Here is a 26,831-nt window from a genome sequence, read left to right on the forward strand (position 1 = left end):
TGGTTGTAGCACATACAACGCTGCTAAAGAACAAGCCAGAATTCTTGGATCGTTGGTTGGAAAATCACCACATCACATCAAAGACACTAGAGAGTCCGTCAATAAAATGATGAACAAAATCATTCCACCAGATTACACTATTGTCGCCTTCGATGTTATTGCACTGTTTACCTCCATTCCTACAAAGCATTGAAATGTATCCGGCAACGACTACTACAGGACACCACTCTCCAAGACAGAACCACCATGTCAACTGGAAGTACCTGCAAACTCCTAGAATATATTCTGTCTAAACAACACATTCTTCATCTACAATAACAATGTCTATTGCCAACGCCATGGTGCTGCCATGGGTTCACCAGTATCACCCATAGTGGCCAACCTCTACATGGAGATGTTCGAAAAAGAGGCCCTCGCTAACATCAACACTGATTTGACTGACCTGTGGTGGTATCGATATGTAGATGACACCAACACAGCTATAAAGAAGGATAAGGTAAATGAAATCCATGACATCATGTACATCAATGACAGATCGAGATCGCTGCATACAATCCATCATGGAACAACCAGAAGAAGATGGAAGTATCCCCTTCTTAGATACCAAAGTCACGCCAGTACTAGACGGCCACAAAGTCAAGATCACAGTGTATAGAAAACCAACACACACTGATATATATCTCCAGTGGAATAGTAACCATGCACTCAGTACCAACATGTCAGTTCCATGATCCCTATACAATCGAGCAGAAGCAGTTTGCGCAAACCAAGATGACAAAAAGAAGTTTTCCGACCTGGGCCCGATCTAGCCAGAACACCACCAAACCCAATAGAAGCAACAGAAATATCAACCAATATCAGGTTCAAAGTAAAGGTTTCATCGTGTTACCATACATCAAAGAATCAGAAACACACTACGTAGCAAAGGCATTCAAACGTACTTAAAAAAGCAGCAACACATTAAGAGAAATTCTGGTCAAACCTAAAGATAAATACAAGAAAGACCAGATTTAAACTGAATGCTTTCCGTAAGGGCAAATTTTTGAGATTGTCATTCCTACAGACAATTGTTGGAATACAACAGAACACATGCAATAAGTTATTTTTTCTCATTGATTGCTATTTGCCCATTGCTGTTAGTGATCTCCTGGCCAACGACAACATGTAATGTGAAGCTTTATAGAACGTTGTAGCATAGCACTCACCGTAGAAAGAGTTTTAATGGCCAAAAACAAAATTCTTTCTGGTAAACCTACAGTGACATCATCACACCTTTTCACACCTCTGATTACTCAACACTTCCAGCAAAGTTGGATCACTCTGTCAGATCCAATTAGACACTGAAGGACAAGTGATTTGATTGAAATATGTCTGTTTCTCAATTAAAAGTGGAAGAAGAGAACTTGTGTATGGAAAACTGCTAGAGATTATCACCAACATTTTTCCTTATGATTGTCAAAAATCAATGGTACCTTGCTATCCTCATGTCCTTACATCATAATTTTTTGAAAAGTTTCATGTGTTGTGTCTTTCATAAGTGTATATTGTTTTTCATACACAAATTATCTTCATTACATTTACCAGCAATTCTTGTGTGACCTACTTCCACAGCATAGTAGTCACTTACACGTGTTGTAAGTCCGAGTAATGAGTGGAAATACAACATGACATACCGTACTTTGTGTGTGTAACCCTGACAAAATGTTTGGGAAACTCAACAACTATTTACCTATGTAACTCAACAAATACACTGTATAATGACCATGTCCATAACTATACTTTTTAACTGGTACACTACATTATCCTCAAGACCAAATTAGCAATATGTTATAATTGTAATAAGAACAACATCATCATAGAATGTGCTAAATTGAGTTGACAAAAGAGTCTTGGTGACAGAATGAATACGAATTTCCCACTTTAAACTTCTTCAAGACTGTCTACATGGCTGAGACTGATTGCCACATTCAGTGAAATGGATGTTCTGTTTCATTGTTTGAGGTTCAATCTGTCAGCATATTTGTCGATGTCAAAGACTGAAACTCTTGGGTGTTTATGAAGTAGTATGTATTTCAGGCCACAAATACCTACCATGTAACTTTCTTCAATATAGTACATACGTCAAATTTGAGTGCAAAGGTCTATTGCTATTCAAGTAACAGTCACTGAAGACATTATAAATTAAACAAGTCTCCAAAGACAAAGTCCCCTAAAATACATTACCTTTGTGCCCGAAATAAAAAGTGTCTGCGATAAGAAGGAAATGACTGGATTTGATAATGACCCTGAAAATTAAAGTCATGGGCATAGGTCATGTCTCAAAAGAAGGTTTACACCAAATAACATGGGTATAGACACTTGAACGGAGTCTCCATGTATTCAAGTTTTTGAGTTATGCAGTAAATCATGATTACTCACTACAAATGTGGCCCCCATATTCAGTTAAAAGTTATGTGAGCACCAAAAGTAATGCATGTATTATATATTTATCTTCTCTGCATTACCTTTAGACATCATTTTGACTGGCTACACGTATATGCTACAGACTCTGCAACATGCAAGAAATAGCATGATTTTGATAATTGACCCACAAGGTCAAGGTTGAGGTCAAACATTGGATAGACACTTGAATGGACACTCTGATTAATGCAGTAACATATTGATTTGCTGGCCGCCATTCAGTAAAGAGTAATATGTGCACTAAAAGTAATCCTTGTGTATATTTGTCTTCTCATATATTATATCTGGATATGATTTAAAAGAAATTGGCAACAAACAAACATGTCAAAGTGTCTGTGATAGGCAAGAAATGGCTGGATCTTGATAATTGACCATGGAGGCCATGATCAAGGTCAAGGTCAAAGGTCAAGCTCTTAAGTGAGGCTTGTACCTGATAGTAGTGGAGTAGACACATGACTGGAGTCTCTATGTATTACTGTTTTTGAGTTATGCCGTAACATTGATTTTTAACTACAAATATGGCTGCCATTCAGGCAAATTTGCATATGTTGCAAAACAAAGTGACATGCATACGTCCAATATTACAAGTCACCTTTGTGCCAGGTTTGAAAGAAATCGGATAGTGCATGTCTGAGAAATGATGTATTACAGACAGACGGACGGTTAGAGCCAATCGTAATAGTCCCCCTTTTGAGGGACTAATAAAACATAAAAGTGGTACATTCTTACTGGACAAGATGACCAGATAATCTCTCAGATGTTGTAATGTTCTTGTACTGTGTAAATAGGCTTGATAGCTTGTCTATCATTCAACTTTGCTCTTCACTATCAACTTGTAAAAGTAACAATGTGAGGCCATTACTGTAGTTTGGAAATATGAATTCTATTGGTCGCAATGGGAATAATATCACTACGTCAGCCTATTTGATCACTCATATGATGTCAGTATGCAAACGTGCACTCATTACTCAGATGAACACAGGAGTTAACATCGGCATAATTTACATATAGGCTAATAGTATGTAATTTTCCACAATTTCTTTACATTCTGATAACAGCCTTCGGGGGCATAGCTAAATTAATGGTTTAATGTTAACACTATTACAATTGATATTGAAGAGCTAAGCCAAATCAAACAAATCGACAATGTAGAAAGGCTATGTTGTCATATACATACATATGGATAGAACACATATGGTTGCATTATATCAAATTCGAAATTACAAGGCCACATGAATGTCAAATAATTGGGACATATGCAGTAACAGACTTAGACTGAAAATGACAATTTATTAGCTTTTTTCCCCTCAAAACATAGTCATATGAAACTATTATCAGATCTAGGACTTTTATGAAGATTGAACATGGAAAGTCGTAAATACAATTCCTGATTCACTCAACTGCATCTGCTATGGAGCTTGATTACTCAACGTTGGGTCTTTCAAAATACTTGAAGTTCAATCTGCCAAATATTATCAAATACTAAGTTTTGTTCCATACCTTCAAACAAGAATGATAAAGCAAATAGTTTATTTACAGGCTTCACAAATACTATTACTTTAGTTAAAATCTTTCACCAGGTTGGGTCTTTTGCCATACAAGGAGACCCCATTTTCCATGTGTGCCAATGAACAAGTAATTTATACTTTCTTAAATTTCAGATATTTGTATTTGTAAAGAGATTTTAGTCCCGCTGTTACGTCTATCTTTCTCAGGATTGAGCACAAGTGTAACAATTACAATTCATGTTGATTATTGGGCTGGCTTATCCTGTATACAGCAATATGTAGTACATGGTACATACTTTTCAAACATTATGGTTTTTAAATGGTATTGTTCAATTGACAGTACTGTTTCCTAGTTCCACAATGTGTTATGTAGCATAAATGTCCTATTTCAAGTCAGCATTGACCATAGTGCATTTATGGATATTCAAATTCTGATATTTCATGACTAAGACATAAATCAAATTGTTTCACTTGCTGAGTATTCAATGTATGCTGAATCCTTTTTCTACTTTTCTAACATTCCTGCGACGACAAAAAGTTCAACATTAACAGAATGTATAGTTTGATGCACTTTTCCTGAGTTGCATGTGTCAAATTCTTCAGTATTTACTCATGGAAATATCACTTGCATTGAGAAGATGAATAGTGCGTTTTAAACCAGGAAACATTCTATACCAAAAATCTACACCAAAATATGTTGCACTGTAGTATTATGTATTACTTCATAGGGGAGCTCTGACGTCTATAACTACAAGGAGTACATCTGATGACTACATGGCTTTATACACAGGTAAAGTGTTGATTGGAATGTTATTGATTGGGTAGTCCACACATCTCACATTCTCTTCTACCAGGTTGGTTGATGAATGTACAATGTTTACATGTCCAAAGTGCACTGTCTAGTTGTCCACTTCCAGCTACATCAGCTGCTGACTCACCAGGTTGACCTAGGAAACCAGCTGCAGCTGGTACTGCACCTGACCCTGTCAAGATGAACATAATACACGTAGCTTAGACACTGAAAATGTTCTGAAGACAATGTTTAGTTCACAGTCTATGTTATGATACAAGGAAATTACAGTAAGTCTTAATGTACGAGTCTGAAAGAATATATCATTCCTTTTACTCACCCACAATACATATACATGCCATTGGATTTCTGGTAAATATTGAGTATAAAAATTTGTATTTCTGACATATTCACTACAGGAGAAATTATAAATATCACACAAAGAAAAAATAGCACAATGGTAGTTTTTTGTCTACATTTATCTGGTTGCCTATCCAGCACTATTGGAGTCACCATATACAGCATCATTTGGCTGTTGCTATAGGCGTGGTCTTGTTGCTAAGCATAGTTGCATACATTCTGTAGTTATCTTTGCAATAGATACCATCATTTTGGTGTTGCTATGGGTGTGGGCTTGTTGCTAGGGATATTTGCATATATTTTTTGTTTGAATGTTTCTCACTTGCCTACCAGATGTTAGTTTTGCAAAATATACTGCAATTTGGTTGTTGCCAAGGTCGTGGTCATGGTTGCTAGGGCCAATTTTGTCAAAACATTTTGAACAACATCGGCAGAATAACACTTCTAGAAACATCTCACCTAATTTAGGCCCCATTGTCAAATTACTTTTTGAGACATAAATTTTTGACCAAAATTAACATTTTTATACATAATTTGCCTCTCACTAACAAGATCATCACATGCTTAATAGCTCTTCATCTACATATCCCAAAATGCATCCCCATTAATTTTCCACCCAATCTGCCCTTAGGTTTGGAATTAAAGACCTTTGACCAAATTCGTAGACCTAATTTGCATATCACTGACAGAATCATCATGTCATGAACAATTATTAATCTACATACCCCTAAGAACGTTCCCATCAATGTATGCTGGCCAATCTACCCAGTGGTTTTGGAGTTTACTTGAAGTATTTTGACAAAAAATCATGTTTTTTGAACCAAAACACAAATCTCTGATGTGATCATTTTCATTTTAACAATTTCCATCTACACACCCTAAGAAATGTCCCCACCAAAATACCAACTTGAAGGCAATGGGTCTGGCAGTTTTTGATGAGGTTGTTTACACCCACATACTCAAACAATGCCTATAGCACAACTGAACCTTAATTCAGTTGTGCAAAACATTACTTCTACAATTACAGATACTGCAAAATTATGGCTAAATTACTTTTCTATCCATCACTGAGTTGCATTCCTTAAATTGATGTACAAACAGGATATATGAGTTGGACTAATTTCCAAGTCATATCATGACCAAATATTTCTTTAATACTAGCAATAATACTAGTAAATAGATTGTACATGTACTGAATTTATGATATTCCAGACCATAGCACACATGGATTAAACTAGTTTGATGAGGACACAGCGTCTTAAACCTACACTATTTATGCTTGCCTCTGTATTCCCTATTCCTACCTGTGTGAGCAGCAATGAGCTGTTCAATAGTGGCCCAATGTTCACTCTTTGACCATTCTCTCATCAAGGTCATGTCTTTGTCTTTGACAGCATCTAGAAGAATGCCCATGTGGTCCTGCAGTGTACAGAAAAAATTAAACTGAGTTAATATCATAGAACAAATCAGGCAAAGATTACATTTACTGTAATAGTAGCTTCTTTAAGGCTTCTATGATTGCCTAAAGTAATATTTGTACCAGCATGTGCCAGTGATTCTTTATAATGTCCGTATCATGTTTTTATCAGTAAACAGTAGTGATTTCTTTCAAATACAGAAAATTTAAGATGTTGCTATGATTAAACAATCAGAAATGGCACAGAGAAAGATGTGTGTATATACACTGACAGTGTATATTTGGAACATTAATTAAAGAACCAGCTGATTTATGAGCTTTATAACTCTTGAATGGTTCATGAATTTGATCATGAAATATACATACAGGTGTACTGTTTTCCTTGCCTTTTCATTGTTTTCTGCTGATAGCAAGTGATGGTTAGCCATGCTTCAGTATGTAGAATACTGCAATTACGTAATAGTATGCAGCAAAAATTGCCCCCCCCCCAAAAAAAAAAAAAAAATTTAAAAAATGTACAAATTCACTCATGCCCCTGTCAGTAAAACAATACTACATGTAATAGTTATGTAGTATTATCCTAACCCAATTTTAAGGGTACTAAAGCAAATTGAAATCAGGTAACAATTTAAGAAATCTGCTAGTAATTTCTTATCAAAAACCACACATACCTTGAGGGGTAACATGTCCATGTTGGCTAGATAGATCAGAAGATGGAAATCACACATAGCATCTAATAATCTGCCTGGGGGATAGTACTGTAAATATTGTACTAGAGTTTCAAAACTCTGAAATTATACATAATTACAAATGTGAGTTGGCATGGGTGTTGTACATAAAACTATATATGCGTGACCTTTAAAACTTTTATTTTTGTAAAACAGTGTTTCTTGTTGGGTTTATCTAAATTGTAGACAACTTCTAGAGGCTTCCTATCAATGTTCAACCCAGAAATTATATCAAATGGCAAACAAATGTTTTTCTGGATTTCTGTTCTAAAAGATTAGACTACCAGTACTGGTATAAGATATATATTTTTCAAATACATTGGGCCTCATGAATACATATCTTTCAATGGATTTTGACACCAAGTTTTTAGTGAATGGAAAGTGACACTTGTGCATTTTAATAATGATGGATCTTGTCAAATCATTTCAATGCAAGTTGATAACTTGACATTTTCACTGTTTTACACATGAATTCAATAGCTAAAAGTTCCTGTTACCTGGAGTTCACCAATGGCTGTTCTGTTTTCGATTGGGAATGTTTTCTCTCTCTCATCATTAAACGTATATTGCGATTCTAAAGGAAAGGCTGCCGGAACCTACAGTAATAAATAATACAAGTTTGAAATAAATGAGCACTTTTACATTGTGATGTATATATTTATCATATTTCAATGATATGTGACAGTACAATACTTGGCATCTTTTCATAACAGAGACGTTATCAGCTTCACTTGTGGAAATTAGACACATTACAAATCTTATTTATTATTATCATTTTTATAATATCCATGTATTATACCATACAAAAGCCAAGTTATTATCTTTGAAGAGAAATAAGGAATTTATACTCTGGTCGTTTTATGTCAAGCCATCCCATTTCTACATATATGTCACTGGGCCGGTTCTGTGATGCTCTAAATATGAACAGCTGGAAAATAAACTTGTGACCTAAGGGTTTTATCACTACGAGTAACTAGATAAGTACTGAAAAGGTCACTCATATTTTCCTTGACTAAACAAAGAAAAATATTGGGGAATAATATCTAATTATACCATACCATACCATACCATACCATAATCTATTCAATTGGTTTCTTTTATTAAATTTCACTATTTTGATTGTTCTGTCACATTTTACTGGGATGTAATATATGCAGTCAGTTATGAGATACGATCAAGTATATATAGTTAATTTGATATATTGACTGGCTAACTAGGTTTGCAGTGGTTAGAATAGTATGTTTATTTACAGATTACAATAACTGAAGTTACACCATGGTCGCTGACCTATGCTTTTGTAGAGGGTCAAATCAAAGTACATTAACAATATACCATTCCAAAGCAAGAACTTGATCATACTACTGTAATCTAAACATTCTTCATGTAAATGTACTAATCCATATTCCTGCTAAGGTTTGGGAACCCGGTAACAGAAAGAAGAAAATATGGTAAGACTGGCATAGTTACCAATACCATTGTACCACAATTTTGGTGGGGAAGAGTTTAGCTGCTTATTGCCCTATATAACAACAACACTGACAGTCTAAATTCAAAATGATGTGAAATGTGAGGTCCATACTTTTTTAACAGTTATGTTGTGATACATACACATTTATTATTGACTTTAAATATGAAGCATCCACTCACTGGCTCACAGATACATGTAAACTTATTTCAACGTGAACATTTTCACTTGATTTCTATTTTTTTGACACCTGTCTTGTGAATATAAAAACCTAATTAATATTTACACAATAAAAATTCAACTTACATCAATTATAAGGTATTCCACTGGTAAAGGTCTTGCCAATAGTTTGACTTCATTACCATAGGAATCTTTCATCTAAAAAAGATAACAAATTACAAATAATCTTGGCGTAACCACAGGGGCAGCGAGAATGAAAATTGAGTCATTCTGGTGAAGAAGGTGTTCATTACATAATTTACAATGTGTACCTGGTAGAAAACATCTGGGACATACTGTTCATTTGAGGATTCTTTGATATAGCCAAGCTCTGGTGCATCTTTGGTTGGTATGAGGCAGTCATCCCGTACTAATGCCATACACTGGTTGGATACCTGATAAGCTTCTGTATGGATTTGATTGGTAGAATCGCCTGTGGCAGAGCATAGAAAAGCGTTTGTTTGGTTAAAACACCGAGAAAAGCAAGTTCATTTAATTTCTATTCTTGTGTACAGTAACATTAAGGGTTCCTTACATGTGTTGGTAGACATTACAATGATTCTGTGCAAAGGTACATGTAAATGAATCAGGTGGGATATATGTGGTATTTGATCACACATTTTAAAGAATAACTTTCCTTGACTTTGGGAGTACAAATGTAATTGTATTGCCAAATGAAGCATCAATACTTTTCAGAGAAGTTACAATCAGCTTTACCATTGATGAGAGAATGTTTGTATGTGCATGTGTGTGTGGGTGGGTGTGTACTGCAGTATGTTGTGTGTTTGTGTGTGTGCGACACCAGCTGTTAATATACTTTTGAACACGAGTTGATGTGTTCTGTCCAATACATATTACATCTACATAGTTTGTATTTAACCTTGTACATTTTTCACCACTACTTTTGTAGAGTCTATTTTTTTAAAATCAGTCCACACAAAATTGGGATTTAAATACGTAGGCAAGAAATCAATCAAAGCTTAATGTAGCATGATATTTCAACAGCTGGTGTTGGGCACACATGCACGCACGCACACACGCACGCACGCACGCACACACACACACACTCACATACAATTTTGGATCATGAGTCGGACTGGTTTAGGAGAGGAGTTAAGGAAGCGATTCACATTCAGACTTTATAACCATCTATGAGCATTGATGGGGGACGTTACCAACTTCCGAGAATCTGGGACAAATTGTCTGAAGTCACGCATGCGTTGTGACTTCAGAAAACAATGACAAAGCCATGGTGGATACCTGGCAAAAGCTTTGGTGAGGTAATTGAAAATTTTGGTGCAATACGAAGTTAAATTCATGAATTTGGACATTTCATAACTTTACACTTGACTACAGATAAGTTGATACTAGTTATTAAACTCACCTGTGACAATGACTGTGACAAACTTAGAGCCAAACTTTCCATCTGTGGCTAACTTACAAGGATTAGGGTGTTGATTTTGAAATTCTCCTGCCATGATACATTCCTCGGAACTCAAGAAATGGGCATCCTACAAAATTAGTATTAAGATTTTGATGAGAATGACAGTTGTCTGGCAGAGTTATGGAAAATGTTTGCCCAGTAATCCTTTCAGCTCCACTGATAAGATAACACTAATGTACGAACCTGGGAGTGATACCCTGGCCTTTAAACATGCGAACAATGGTCTCTTTATCTTCTGTCTGAAACTGATACCCTCTCTTGATATGCAAATCACTCTGAATTGTTCATAACATGACCTTTTAAAGATGCTAATATTGCTTGTAAATATGAAATATTTACAAATTTTGTTATCTGCATAAATTTGTATGTAGCCTCCAGGTTGCAGAAGTCATAATTTATTAAGCATCAATAAAAATTTCATACAAAAATAGTGTTCAACACACAGATTCCATTTCAGCACACAAGAGTTCTCTGTCAAAGTTGTACATATCATATCAATTTCGAGGAATATTATATTATTTCATCATACAAATACATGTACATCTAGGCCATTACAGGAGAAATGAAGTTGCCTTGGTGTTTCACTTATGGGATATTGCCTTGGTGTTTCACTTATGGGATATTATGTTCCTTAATACAGATAGACACAAGTCAATTCAAGACTAACAAGAGCAGAGACACAATGCACACAGCAGGATCCTTTACCTAATGATAAATCACATTGAAAAGTGATGAAGTATTGCTTTGAACTTGTGCTGAAAGAATTGCACATGGACTTGATGATTTCAATGGACTACTGCACCAGCAGTAATTTATGTGTATGTTTATCTGGTTCTGTATTATCTATAGACATGATCTAAAAGACATTAGCCACACATAATTGCTACAAAGTGTCTGCAATATGTAAGTAATAGCTTAATTTTGCTGGTCTATGAATAGAGTCTATGTTTGAAGTTGTTTAGTTATGCCATATTAAATATAGTGTTTGTTTAATATAAATATGGCTGCCATTCAGTAAAAATTATGTGAGCACCAAAAATAATGCATGTGTATACTTCTTTTCTTCAATGTTACTGGTAAACATGAAGGAATTGGCAATATGAAAACACTACAATGCGTCTGTGATAGGAAGGAATTGGCTTGATTTTGATAACTAACCCTGAAGGTCAAGGTCTCAAAAGATAGCTTGAATATGATAATATGGGGTAGACGCTTGAATGGAGTGTCTGTAAATTGCAGTTTTCACCTTTTGTAGGGAAGTGTGCTTCTGTCTGTCTATGTGTACGTCTGTCTGTCTGTCTGCCTGTCTGTCTGTCTGTGGACACGATATCTCAAAAACCGCTGTATCGTTTCTAATGAAACTTGCTAAACATCTTCCTTATGGTAACAAAAAGAACTTATTAAATATTGGTAAACATCCTATGAATAATAATGATTAATTAGCCTAATTAATGATTTCAATAATCAGACTATATCTACATAGTACATGTACAATCTTCATATTCTATATAATTTGGTACATACATTTGTGATACCAAAATGCATCTGTCCTGAAAGTGTTTTTGATGTAGATAAAAAAAAAAACATTGCGTCTCATGAGTGAAACACCAAGGCATCTTAATTTCTTTCATATAACACTGACAGGCATTCTAAAAAAATATAGTTACACTACTTTTTGTATGTTACTGAAGTATGTCAACTCAATAAGCGTTTCCCTCATAGAAGGATTTATTTCAATTGTAAGTGCAGATGAGCTACATACCATGTTCCTGACATGTTTTACGGTTCCCAACCTGAGATCTTCAGCAAGCAAATCTGTAAATATCCATCCTACCTGTGACACAAAACACAGAAGAATTGCATATAGTGCCCTCCAGTGATGAGGTTAGGCAGAGACAAAGGGTCAATGTTGAAGTGGAAAGTACGTTAACACTACTAGCTGCTATATACCCTCTATCTTTTCTGCTTACCATAAAAGTGACATAGGTCACACAGCACCAATGGTCTGTCCAGACAGTGGTACTGTTATCACCTTTCGGCTTCATTCGGCAACATTCTGAAGCCCAGATCTGAGGTCTTCCTATACAACTACACTAATACATATTTGATTCAATGTTTTAAAGAATTACAGTTATGGAATAAGATGATACAAAGACTTTTCAAAAGCTGCATTGCATGCATAATCAAGAGCCTTCATTTTTGGCTAAAGCTCTACTATTGTGCATATCACTGGAACATATCACCAAAAAAAACATATTTCTAATAGTGCTGAACCTTTATTATTGAACACCAAACTTTTGATATACATTCAAACAAATTAATTATCAATACACTCCTTTTATTCCTTGACCCTGGTGCATATTTTGTTTTTACAAAAGATGTATGGCCATACCTTTCTAAGTCCTAGTTTACTTGCTATTCTGTCAACAACAACAGCCTGTGGGTCTTCTAAAAACTCTATACAATTTGGTGTACTGTCCTGAAATCAAATTATGGGGAAAGGAATTCATTCATAATTGTTGTTATTGCATTTGGTTGTAACAGTAATAGCATTAAAAAATATTGCACCAATAATGTAACAATTATTACCATAATAATAATCACTTGCTAAAACATTCAGAACAAATGAATAAACAATATTGAAGAACCTGACAGGAAAAGTTTAACACTTGCATCATGGAGCAAGATTTAATTTTTTCATAAACATTGGGGAAATCTTGCAATGCACTTTTCTTTTGACATCCTTTCTCTTGTTGAAATAGGAGTTGGAAACATTGATGAAAAAATCACACTGAATTTAAAATATTGGATTTTGCACTTACAGTTGTATACATTTGTATTGAATTTTATCATCTAAAATTATCAATCTATGATTTCTATGAACTGATGTGAATATCAAGAGGACATCACTTTGCAGCAATTTCCGTTTTTCATGCTTAATTTCATAATTCCAAAATTCTTGTCAGTGTTCCTTGAACAGAGTAACAAAGACAAAAAGTTCCATCTCTGTCACATGTCTTGTGATTTCTTGGTATCCTCTTGATGAGATGAAAATCACTCTACACTGTGTAAGCTAGTACATTTTATGCAATATAGGACCAAAAAAAACCCCACATGATTGAACATTTCCCTTTTCTGTTCTTCAACTTGCAAGTACAAAATGTGTTACAAATATCTAAATCGACCGAAAATGTTCATCAGCTTCAATGGTAGATTAAATGACTTAGGGTGACCTTATTTTAATGTTTCTCGTTACTTTTTCAGGGTAACTATGGGTTGGTCGGTCGGTCGATTTGAAATAAAAAAAGTAACAAAATAAAAAATAGCACCAATGGCATTGTAGCACAACTGTACAGTTTTTTAAAATGTTTACCCACATGCTGATCCATGCAAGGTATAGGTGTTCATTTGCTGAATGATAATCCAGTTGTCTATCCAGCCCTGTTGTTATCTTTGCAATATACGCAATCATTTGGCTGTTGCTATGGGAGTGTTCATGTTGCTAGACATATTTGCATACATTTTTTGGAATGTTGTTTCATTTGTCTATGAATCCCTGATGTTATCTTTGCAATATACGTGATCATTTGGCTGTTACTATGGGCATGGTCTTGTTACTAGGTATATTTGCATCCATTTTTTGAATGTTTATTCATGTTTATTAATTCCTCTTATCTTTGTAATATATGTGATCATTTGGCTGTTGCCATGGGTGTGGTCTTGTTGGTAGGCATATTTGCATACATTTCAAATTATGAATGTTTGCTCAGAATCCGTTATCTTTGTGAAACACACCACTAATTTGTTTACTCACTTACCTACCAGATGATGATGTTATTTAACCAAAATATACTGCCATTTGGTTGTTGCCAAAAGGCGTGGTCATGGTTGCTAGGGCCAATTGTGTCAAAATGTTTTGAAAAAATCTGCAGAATAACACTTCTAGAAACATCTCACCAAGTTTCAGTCTTGTTGACCAAGTATTATTTATATACTTTTTGAACAAAATTTGCATTTTCACACCTAATTTGCATATCACTGATGATGATCACATGCTTAATATTTCTTCATCTATACACCCCCAGATGCATCCCCATTAAATTTCAGCCCAATCTGTTCAGTAGTTGTGGAATTTAAGATTTTTGACCAAAAAGACACGTTTTTAGCCCTAATTTGCATATAATTGAAGGGATCATCATGTCGTGAACAATTCTTAATCTAAACACCTCTGAGAATGTTCCCACTAAATTTCAGACTGATTTGCTCAGTAGTTTTTGAGTTTAAGTTTATTGACCAATAATCACACACCGGTGGTAAGATCATTTTGATTTTTGATTTGTATATATATATATATAATTTTGAATTTTGATTTGTATATACATATTTGAATGTTTGCTCAGAATCTGTTATCTTTGTGAATCACACACATACACACACACATATATATAAATATAAACAGTTTCCAAACTAGACACCCAGAAATATCATGGCAATCGGTCCTGCAGTTTTTGACTTTAATTTGCTTGCAGACACAAACACAGAGACAGCCAGACACTTTGCCATGGCTATAGCACTACTGAACCTTATCAGTTCAGTTGTGCTAAAAATCATCTTCATCATTATGTTTCTCTGCTTCTCCTTTTCCGCATCTCTATCTTCTTTATATTGGAGTCCTGGTAAGAAGCCATTTCTCAGTTTCTCTACACAATTGGCATGTTCACAGCTGCCCCCCCCCCCCCCTAAAAAATGTCTGTTTTATCATGCTCTGATACAGCTACCCAGCTAAAGACTGAAAAATTGAACACACAATGTCTTACCTGGGGTGGTTCATAGATTGCAGCTACTGTACATTTGATTCCTAAAGGCACACCATCATGGTACTCATACCGACCATAAAGCAGTCCAGCTCTTTGATTACCTGACTTCCTCCAATAGTCAATAAAACGATCAAACAATTTTGGATTTTCAAACATGACATTGTCAACATGACGATAAGGCTACAAAACCAAAACAGATAAAAGGAAATATAAATAGTCATCAAAACAAGTATTCATCCAAGCCATTGTCTATTCAATAGTTTGAGGGTCATAAATATTATCATATTTTTTCAGTATATCTGATTACTGTATGTCTATTTTGATGACCTAGCAATTTAAGCTCAGTAAGATCTAAGAAATTCAGGATATGTTGCAATACTTCTTGATCTAAACTTTCAGTTAAAACCCTACAAGAGAAGTTACAAATAATGACATGTTAACTCAGTCAATAGTACTATCCTAAAACCTTAGTATAGTGCAAACATCTCATTAGCTATAACTGGAGTATTATTTCTTGACAATAAAAATTATATACCTTGGAAATTGTTAAAATACCAATAATCAAACATCGTACATTAGAGGTAATTCAATACCATTCTGTGTGCATGTATAACAGTTTGTGTGTGTGTGTGTGTGTGTGTGTGTGTGTGTGTGTGTGTGTGTGTGTGTGTGTGTGTGTGTGTCCATGTGCATGTACAATGTATTAGGTAGATGCATTAGCATAAAATGTATTAAATGTATTGGTATAGCATTTGTGTTGGTAAGACAGTGGGTGGGGTGTTGTTGATTTCTGTAGCTTAATATCTTATCTGGTCTGTTGATATTAAAAGTCCTGCCAAACTATAATGTTGCATACTAGATAAATCAGTCAGTAGCACTGGCAGCATAAAGTGACATTAAATGATACTTGTCATGTGTACATTGTCCCACTGGCAGCATTTGGCTACATGAGTGCTGTGACATGTACAACACCTCTCACCTGTCTACTGAGGGTAACAGCACTTGGTTGACATTTTGTACATATACCTTCAGGCCATGGTGGATGTCCTGTACACCCTGGTTTGATTTTACAACTAATATCTTCAAGCATTGCAAATTTACCCCTGAAAATCAAACAAATCCACATTGAAGATAAAAGGACAATTGTAAATTGTATTCTCTCAAAGTAATTCAAATCTCTGGTGAATGCTGTACAAAACATATTCATTTACCATGCTAAGTTATACATTTAATATACATGCACTGACTTCAACTTTTCTTGATAGATTTCTCCCTAACAAATTACGGGACTAACATTTTTGTTATCATTTGGCCATAATATTAGGATATTTCACATGTACATGTACTTACCTGCTAACACCTCCAGTAAGCTTCCTCATATATGCATGGAATGACATGTGTTTGATGGGCGGATCATGGTTATGTAAATAGGTCTCATCATATGGCTGGAACAAAGAAAACACATCAGTATCATTGCGGCTATGACTCCATGATAATAACCTTTATGGACCAGAAATGGGTTTTGCAGATGGAGGTTGTACAGTGTTACGTCATACTACCGTACTAAGGTCCGCAAGACACATATTCAGTCAGTAAAGGTTCTATAAAATACGAAGTGTTGACATACATTACAAAACATTATTTTTTATTTTTGAAGAAAATAATGGTTAAACGATTTGTGCAACTGACCTTATTTGAGCAAAGTGTGTCTTGCTGCAATATGGGGAAATTATTGCCACGAATGTGAGGGCACTTTGTCCCAATGCATTACAATTCTCAGTACCTGAAATAGAATATTACCACCACCTAGGTGCATCATAAAAATAATGAATATTCAATTTCTTGGTTGACACCATAACTTCTGTTCCACTATCTTCACATGCAATACTACAGGCGTGCAAGAGAATAAGTTGACCTTCTTATTCTATTTTAACCCTCTAGCATGAGGAAATGCTATTGCAGGTACTGAGAATTGAGGCAACAGAAGTGACACTGGTTACACTAAGATACTAAAAGACCTTGCTAAGTTTTGCCTCAGTAAGTAGTGATTTGAGCTCGGCAAAGTATTCTATTATTTTCCTTCTTTTTTTTCAATTTGTCACCTTCATTAGCATTTGCAAACAATAAAAAATGTTTGCAGTTTCTACATTTAGTTATCTTCAAGTAAATCACATCTCTTTCTGTGAATAAGTTAGTCTGTAAGATACGAAGTGTCATGCCAAGCACATCAGCTGGTGGAAGGGGTTTGCTGATGTGTCAGTGCACCCTGTGTGTCATGTCATACTTAACAGGCTATGAATAAGAATGATAGTGAGAAAAAAAGTGACAGAAGAGTGCTTTCAAGCTACATGTAGTTGATACCTATCAATTTATCAATGTCAATTTTCAGTGCTATTCAAACACCCTCACTCAGTTGTGACCAAAAGTGAGACAATTCTATGAGAAAACTATATATCTAAAATGCTATTCACTATATCACCACCAGATTTAAACTGAATACCTCCCATAATGGAAACCATAGGTTTTTGCTCCTACACATATTTTTGGAATGCATTCTTGTTAAAGTGTACATGCAAAGGGTGATACTTTTTTTCGTCATTATGTTTATTTTGCCATAAAAATACAAGGACACTGGGTTTTGTGATAGTATAGAATAGCACTGACACGAGAAATTGTGTGAAAAATGAGCCACTCTAGGCCCAGCCACAGAGCACCTCTGGAAGTACTTCTCATTTGCATATGGATAGGACAGATTTTGGACATCATGACGTCACTTCGGGAACACAATCGTCCTCTTCAGTTATCTTTACATGCAAAGCCATTAGGGCAGAGCCCAGGAGGTCAACTTCACAACCGGTTTTCGCCAGAACACAACATTGAATATTCGTCACATGCCTCAAGCATAGAGCAATACACTCCAGCATTAACATGTGATGGTGTGATTTAGCCATATTCCTTAGAACCGACCGCAAGCAGTAACGACATTTCCTCTGGCAGTGAATGAGTGAGGAAGGTGGTGGTGGTCAACCACAAAGACTGAATGACACTGCTTTATGAAGGTTTTTTTATGTAAATTTCACAGAAAAATGTAGCCATGACTAGTACACATTATATGTAATAGTATACCTGTGTTTAAATGTCCACCATGCAAGTTTATTGCTTGTTTTCTGACTATGCCTTGCTGTCTTGTACTGCAACATGGACCATCCAGCATATTGTTTACGTCCTGGTGAAGCCGTATTGTTTACATAAAGTGAAGGCTGTTATCAGCGTCCTTTGTTGACATAACTATTCAATGGGTGGAAAACAGCTCCCACAGACAACCTCAGTGTTACCTCAACACGAAAACTGAATAACATAGACTTTGTATTTTTTTATTGCATGTATGCAGTTGTCAGAGTAAATTGTACGTGACAATAACGTTAGATGTAACATATTACGTTTTGTTACTTTTGTCCGCGGATTATGTGAATCCCTTGAATCAAAATCTTCGTAAAAAGTAGACCCACAAATTCATCCGAGCAGGAAGTTTTGTTGGATAACTATGCAATTTCATTTATTTTTATGGCAAAATAAACATAATAATGAAAATATTATCAACCTTTGCATGTACACTTTAAGATGCACTACAGCCTAATCACACTACGCACATTATTATCATTAAAAATAAAAATGACGCCAATGGCGCTGCAGCACAACTGTAGGTTGCTGTTGGTATGGGTGCAGTCTTGTTGCTAGGCATATTTGCATACATTTCTTGAATATTTATTCAGTTACCTACCCATCCCTGTTGTTATCTTTGTAATGTGCATCATCATTTCACTGCTGCTAAGGGCATGGTCATGGTTGATAGGACCAATTGTGTCAAAATGTTTTCAACAACAACTGTAGAATAACACCTCCAGAAACATCCCACCAAGTTTCCACCCATTCACTATGCAGTTTCAAATGTTTGACCAAAATTGACATTTTAAGACCTAATTGGCATAGCGCTGATGGGATCATCATGTTGTGAATACAGCTTCATCTACACATCCCCAGATGCATCCCCATTAAATTCCAGTCCAATCTGATTGATAGTTTTTTAATTAGTTTTTGACCAAAAGACACTTTTTTTAGACCAAATTTGCATAGCACTGGTGGATCATCATGTGATGGACAATTCTTAATCTAAACACCACTAAAAATGTTCCCACCAAATTTCCAACTGATCTGCTCAGTACTGTTTGAGTTGAACTTGTTTGACCAAAAACCACACTTTTTTTACCAAAATCACACACTGGTGGTGATAAGATTTGAACAATTTCCAAAAATAGACACCCAAGGCAGTACATCAATCAAATATCATGGCAATATGTCCAGCGGTTTTTGACTTTAAGTTGTTTACATGCACAGACAGACAGACACACAGACAGACACTTTGCCATGCCTATAGCACTTGTGCTCAAAACTATGCCAACAGCTTTACAGGGTATGCGTTATTTAATGGTTGATGTCTGTGCCAAATTATATTGAATTTGAAACTTGCATTCTTAAGATATAGCCTAATTAGTGTTCATTAATTATGCAAATTAATCATTATACTAAAAAGTATGCCAACATGCTTTAAGGGATATGTGTGCTTTGTTATGGTTGATGTATGTGCCAAATCATATTTAATGTGAAGCTTACATTCTTAAGATACAGCCTAATTACCAAAGTTCATTAATTATGCAAATTATTCAATGAATATGCACATGTATGTCATAGAACACTGTCCTAATACCAACTTTGAATGAGATCTGTTCAAGCATGTCTGAGTTATGGCTTTGGACAGGGAAAATTCGCAAACAAAATGGCTGCTAGGCGGCCATATTGGATCGTATCATGAAACAAATTGACGTGCATATGTATGCCATAGTATGTTGCCTCTGTACCAAGTTTGAAAAAAATCGGTCCAGGCATCTCCAAGAAACAGCTCTGGACGGATGGACGGATGGAACCCAATCCATAAGTCCCAGTCCCGGACATCGTCTGGAGGGGACTAAAAACAACACTTTTTTGTGTTGATTTTTCTGTACCTGATGAGTCGTATTTGCCATCTTGAAAAATTGAGGTACATATTTTCATGTTATAAGTAATCATTTTACCTCTAGTGCTGCACAGTGGACACATTTTCCCCTTGGACCATGCCGGCATCTGTGAATAAAAGCGCAAATGGTGTTGTAGCACAACTGTTGATATTAAATTTTGATTTTCTGCACTGATTATGTAGTCTTGTTGCATCATTTAAATGTTGCTATGGGTGTGGTCTTGTTGCTAGGCATATCTACATATAATTTTGCAATGTTTATTCATTTACCTTCCCGTCACTGGTGTTATTTTGGCATTATATGTCATTGTTTACCTGTTGTTATGGCTGTGGTCTTGTTGCTAAGGGCATTTACATATTTTTAAGTAATGTTTATTCAATTGCCTACCCATCCCTGTTGTTATAATTGTAAAAAAATCTTATCATTTGACTGTTGCTAAGGGTACTGTCATAGTTGCTAAGGCCCATAATGTAAGTATGACACCCTCATAATTTGCAGACTAACACTTTCAGAATCATTACCATATTTCATCCCCAGTAGTCTGAGAGGTAAAGTTCAAAACCAAAATCACTTGTATCACCTACCTAATTTGCATATCACTGATGAGATCATCACATTATGGACAATTCTTAATCTTAATACCCCAAAGAATGTTTCCACCAAATTTCAGATAAATACGCCCAGTAGTTTTTGATTTTAAGTTTTTTGACCAAAAATCACATTTTTATACCCAAATCACACATCTGTGATGCAATCATTTAGCTTTGAACAATTTCCCAACTAGACACCATAAGTAATGTTCCTCCGAATACCAAGTCAATCGGTCTGGCAGTTTTTTGAGTATAAGTCGTTCACACACAGAGACACACAGACATACAGACACACAGACACACATCCTCACACACACACACTCACACACATACACACACATGCACACACACACACACACTCACACACACATACACACACACGCACACACACACACACACACACTCACACACACATACACACACACGCGCACACACACACACACACACACACACACACACACACACACACACACATACACACTGCACCATGCCTATAGCACTACTGAACTTTATTGTTACATATGTACATAACATGAATGTACCACAGTGACACTAGGTTTCAAGAAACTAAACACACACTCAACAGTGCTATTGTATTCACATATAATCATAACCGAGTTTACATGGTGCGAAAAATGGTTTGAACTCCCACCTTTGGCAGATGTCCTAAGTCAGGATGGTTTCACATCTGTGTGATTTTGTCATCTTGACTTAGAACCTTTGCTAACTAGCAAAACACTATCATACTGTTTTTGATTGGTGGTGTTTTTTTTTATCTACAACAAACTTGCTGAAAGAATAGAGATCAAGACAAATCAAACTGAAAATAAAAGAGAATAGAATAAGGAAAGTGGTGCTCACAGTTGTTCATCTCTTTGTCTCTGTATTTTACCATCCAAAGTTGCTATGTACTGATCAACGTCATCTTCTACTACAGACTGTTCAGCAGTTGATGATGAGGTTGAAGATGAACTTGCTGTACTTGGACCTGAGGTGGAAGGTGTGTCAGGTGTGTAGAGATCACTAGTGTCCATTGCTTCTGATGAGTCCATGATAACACCAGCATGTGGAAACAAATATAGCATGTCACCATGCCTATAACACAAAAAGAAATAAATGATGCAAAAACATACACAATCTATGAAGGTATTGGCAATTTGGTGAATGTAACTTACATGCACATAGATTTCCACACTTTGTACCATATTTTGGGGAACCATGGTAAATTACCTGGGGAACTCAGTTAGACTTTACCTATAAAGTATAAATGTACTTATCACAAATATTGAATGTATCATTACCATATATTCAGACTTCTTTGACTTACTTGATTTTCATAGAAGTGATAGACTTCTTTGGAGCACTTTTCAATTTTCCTGATTTATCTCTTGAAACAAATAGATCAAAGTCAGCCACTGTCAATTCTACTGCACTGGCAACCTGTAAAGTGTATGACAGGAAAGGTAACATACCAACAACATCCTTATTCGTAATTTCTACAGCATGTATGTCATAACATGAATACAATGTATGTATGCCCACTGTGTTTGGATAAACACAGTGGGCAGTCCAAAATTTGTTTGGATAAACAGTCTTTCAGATAATTGGTCACAATGAAAACATGCAGCGCACGATTGATTTCCAATACGGAATATATTTAAATTACATGTATATTACAAATTGTCAGCAAAAAGACATTCATAAATTATACATTTGTGTGTTATTAGAATGAAGTTTGCTGCTGACACCAAATCCTTGGTGGACTTTGAAACCATGCTATTGCTTGCTGTACCAGCAATGAGCTCATCGTTGACAGTCACAAAAATCATTGTCAGGCTTTGAAACCATGCTTTCCCTTATATGTTACAAAGAGTTCATCATTGACACCAAATCATTTTCTGACTTTGTTGACACCAATCTTTGAAATCCTGTTTGCTGTAAACACCATCAATTAGTTCATCATTGACAGTCACACAAATCATTGTCAGGTTTTGAAGCAATGCTTTCCATTGTATGTTACAATGGGTTCGTCATTGACTTCTAATCTTTTGTACGGATTTGGATTATGGTATTGCAAAAAATGGCTCTCAGATTGATTATGGATGCCCCCAGAACAGAGCAGAGCTGAATATATTTAAAAGTCACCTAAAGTTGATTTTTCCAAAGAAAAACATCATTTTACGTAACAAAATTAAGGGCTATGAATAACTGAATATGTTCATCACTTGCGTCGCAAATGTTTATGTATGGCGCTAGCTAAGGTGTTGCCAAACGTCGCGATTTCTCAATTCAACTTGATGATATAGGAATATTACTGTACTAACAAACATAAAAAAGATAGTTATTCTTTTCGAACATGTAAAACAAATTTCAATTATCGACAATATAAATGTCAAAATCGTACTTCCACAACCCCAAAATGTCATCAGTCTGCACCGCATACCGTACGCATGTCAAACATTCAAATAGTGTAACAATTTCTTAGTACAGTGATGCCATGATACTCCTTACAATGTTACAATAATCATGTTAACATACCCACTGTTACAATATTGCAATGCATGGCTATGTTATGTCACCGATATGATGACCGGACTACGGTAGCAATATACATAGTATACGCAAGATCAAAACAAACATGGTGGTGCCCAGTGAACTGTATACACACGTTCTGTGGGCGAAGTATATCATGGAATGCAAACGATCATTGACTGTCTGGTTTAGTGAGAATTTTGATTCGCCAGCATGGCAAAAGACTTTGAAAACAGTTTCACTATGTCACATTTAGAAGTGAATCATATGAATGGATGGGATGAATTCTGAATCATGTGAGTGGGTGGTTATAGAGCACAGAGAGTCAATCAATCACGCTCATTTTCCAGAGGTCAGGAGTCTTTTTGCAGGGTTTTCCGGGGGGGGGATTCCAGGGTTTTCCAGGGTTTTCGAGGACCGTGTGAACCCTGTTACTAGGATCAACAATGTATCATCCCACAATACCAGACTCGGCAGCCAAAACAATGTTCTATATGTCCATACAACCAAATTAATGACAACGTCCAAAGCATTACTTAAGACATGCTGATGCGAACACCTTTAACAAGCTTACTGAAAAAGTTCAGAGTTCACCGTCTTTCTGCACTTTTAAAACTTATTCCATAGAAACACTTATCTTAAATATGCTTCTAAGAAGCATATTTTAAATGAGTGTTTCTGTCAGTTTTATTTATCCCATATTTTGTATTTGTCTTATATTTGTACTTCTGTGTGTGTTTTACTAATCCTCCTTTTGTTGTCTTTCAGAGAGCCCTGGGGAACATGCATATACATGTACTATGACATCCAAAGAAAACAGTACATACACCTTAATAAATATTGATTATGAAACAAACCTTTTGAAATAATTTAGTCATAGAATCACTTGATGATATTTGTATCCTCTTCTGTCCATCTGGGGACTGGATTCTCACGACCTAGAAAACAGAATAAATCTAATAATATCTAAATTCTAACATTGTGTATCAAAGTTAACCTTATTTTCTTAATTTTTACCTTTGGTAAAGAAGGTTATATATTAGGGATGAAAAGTCTGTGTGTTTGTGTGTGTGTGTGTGTGTGTGTGTGTGTGTGTGTGTGTGTGTGTGTGTGCGTGCGCATGCACGCATGTATGTGTTTATGTGTGTGTGTGTGCACGCACGAGTGTGTATGTGTTTGTGTGTGTGTTTGTGTGTGTGTGTGTGTGTGTGTGTGTGTGTGTGTGTGTGTGTCAAAGTTTTCTCAAAAACAGCTGGCTCAATTCGAATGAAATTCAGTGCACATATTCTGTGGTTAATGGCTAGAATGTCAACAGTCGTCTGGCCTTTTTTATAATTTATCTTCAATACTATTTTTGCTGTTGAATTTAATAGAATTAAAACATGTTAGGCGTGACATTCAATGAAGCCAAGACAACTGTTCTAACCCACTGGACTTTCATTTCTATGAATCATTCATGAGCACCCTCGTTTATTTGTATAACAAAACAAATGTAGCATTTTTGCTTCCACGAGACTACACTACACATACATTATGACGTTCTGTGACATCATGTATGTTACAGCATACATGTAGATGCATCTCACTAATAAATACACGGTTTATAGCCTCAGTAAAGAAATGTTTAGTTCACTTAAGGGATAAGGCTAGGACTATCCATGGATAGTACAAATTCACTTCACATGCATGATTGCGCGTCCAAGACCAAGGTTGTCCACCATGATTGATTATGTAAATATTATGCTAATTTGTAATGGAACATTTAACTCAGATGCCTGGTTAACCACTAGGGGGCACTTCCAGGTTGGTACAGACATCGGATTATATTTATGTGTTCGAATCCTCAACAAGTAGCACGCATTCAATTTCTGTATCATGTGTATAGGACAGAGAATGTGCATTGTACATGTTGATTATTATATCGCATGTTATACACTGTAGGTTATGTACATGTATGTGAACACAATTAGTATTTAAATAACAAAATATTTCAGAAGGGTTTTTTAGGAATACGACAAAATATAATCTGCGTCTGAATACAGACTAGTTAATGGCTTGAGCTGACTAGGTTTCGGTAAACATGCCATTAATATTAATGACCAATTTGCATAAGTAATGGTTTTTGATAATTAGGCTATTTCTTTGGAATGCACACTTCAAATTCAATAAAATTTAGTACATACAAATGTACATGCAATGATATCAAAGTACATGTGTAATATAAAATTTGATAATATAGCTTGTAGTTTTAATGACTCATTTGCATAATTACTGATTTTCAGTATTTAGGTTATATTCTTAAGACTGCATGCTTCAAATTGAGTATAATTTGGTACATACTTCAAACATAACAAAATACACCTGTCTTGTTGATGTAGTTTCAGCTTTAATGGATCATTTGTACAATTAATTATTTTCAGTAATTAGGCTGAAGAGTGCAATCTTCACATTTATATAACTTGGTAAGTACATTCATGACACCAGTGCTCATGTCTCATAAAACTTACTCAAATTCAATATAATTATGTACATACTTCAAACCTAACTAATTGCACATGTCCTGAAAAATGGTAGCTTCCAGTTTTAATGCATCACTGGCATAATCAACGACTTCAGTAATTAGGTTAAATTTGGTACACATTTCAAACATAACTACTCGTATATGTTCTGTTGCATTCCAACTGTAATTGTGTGTAGGAAAGAAAGTCTAACCACATTGCCCTTACGGAAGGTATTCAGTTGAAATCTGGTTATTGGTACGGCCAAATAAGTAACATTACTGAGTTGACCAAACATGGCCCTATGAAATAAAAATGGCAGGTGATTTTTGAGAAAAAGTGTATGTCATTAGTGAAAAAATTAAATATTGCAGTTTGGGCCATCTGTTGGCGAAATATAACAAAACGATGCGGGGTTTTTTCAGTTGTTTGTTCTTATCATCGTGGCGTAACGGCTAACGATACATGTAGTAGTAACGCCAGGGTTAGATTACATTCCTACGGAGTCAAGTACACTCAAATAATTACAACACTACACATAAGAAAGTTGATTTACAAACATTTCTATAAGATACATATTTCTAACTTCTTTCGTTGGGTTAATTTCGTTTCATTGCCGATTTGTGGTGGTGTTAAACTATTTACGTGGTACGATTTAAAGTCCTGACTCATCCTTGTGTATGAAAATGAATCGTCCGTTACATTCGATTCGTCGATTCGATATTGAGAATAAATATTTTTCAGTAAATTAAAAAAAAAGGAGTGTCCATTCGGTCATTTTGACAATTAAATAGTCTGATATATACTTACAATACTTTTCGACATTTTAGATTTCCTCTATAGTGTTGGTGTGTTTCAAAATTCCCCAAAACTGAAATATTTGCAAATTCACAGGACTTTATAAGGAGGCTGCCATGTTGAATGTGGAAAT

General features: G+C 35.5%; 1 protein-coding gene across 1 annotated transcript; it reads right to left on the reverse strand.

The window, feature by feature from the left end:
* Positions 1 to 3,730: 3,730 nt before the first annotated feature.
* LOC144435895 (nuclear protein localization protein 4 homolog) lies at positions 3,731 to 26,816 on the reverse strand. The gene is made up of 17 exons (XM_078124536.1): positions 26,711 to 26,816; positions 24,260 to 24,340; positions 22,198 to 22,310; positions 21,732 to 21,965; positions 20,338 to 20,386; positions 16,559 to 16,653; positions 16,188 to 16,311; positions 15,209 to 15,388; positions 12,784 to 12,870; positions 12,154 to 12,225; positions 10,332 to 10,458; positions 9,220 to 9,380; positions 9,035 to 9,106; positions 7,761 to 7,859; positions 7,207 to 7,323; positions 6,423 to 6,537; positions 3,731 to 4,951 (listed from the first exon to the last, which is right to left on the reverse strand). The coding sequence occupies exons 1-17, from the start codon at positions 26,723 to 26,725 to the stop codon at positions 4,779 to 4,781; spliced, it is 1,914 nt and encodes a 637-aa protein (XP_077980662.1). The 5' UTR covers positions 26,726 to 26,816; the 3' UTR covers positions 3,731 to 4,778.
* Between the last annotated feature and the right edge of the window lie 15 nt (positions 26,817 to 26,831).

The sequence above is a fragment of the Glandiceps talaboti genome, chromosome 5, assembly GCF_964340395.1.
Source record: "Glandiceps talaboti chromosome 5, keGlaTala1.1, whole genome shotgun sequence".
In the NCBI taxonomy this organism is placed as follows: domain Eukaryota; kingdom Metazoa; phylum Hemichordata; class Enteropneusta; family Spengelidae; genus Glandiceps; species Glandiceps talaboti.

What these genes read in the sequence shown, in the direction of transcription:
- LOC144435895 (XM_078124536.1), bottom strand. An exon ending in TCCACTGTGCAGCACTAGAG is followed by an intron (nt 16,654 to 20,337) that starts GTAAAATGATTA and finishes TCTTTGTTCCAG; the next exon opens with CCATATGATGAGACCTATTT. An exon ending in TGTCACAGTCATTGTCACAG is followed by an intron (nt 9,381 to 10,331) that starts GTGAGTTTAATA and finishes GCTCTGCCACAG; the next exon opens with GCGATTCTACCAATCAAATC.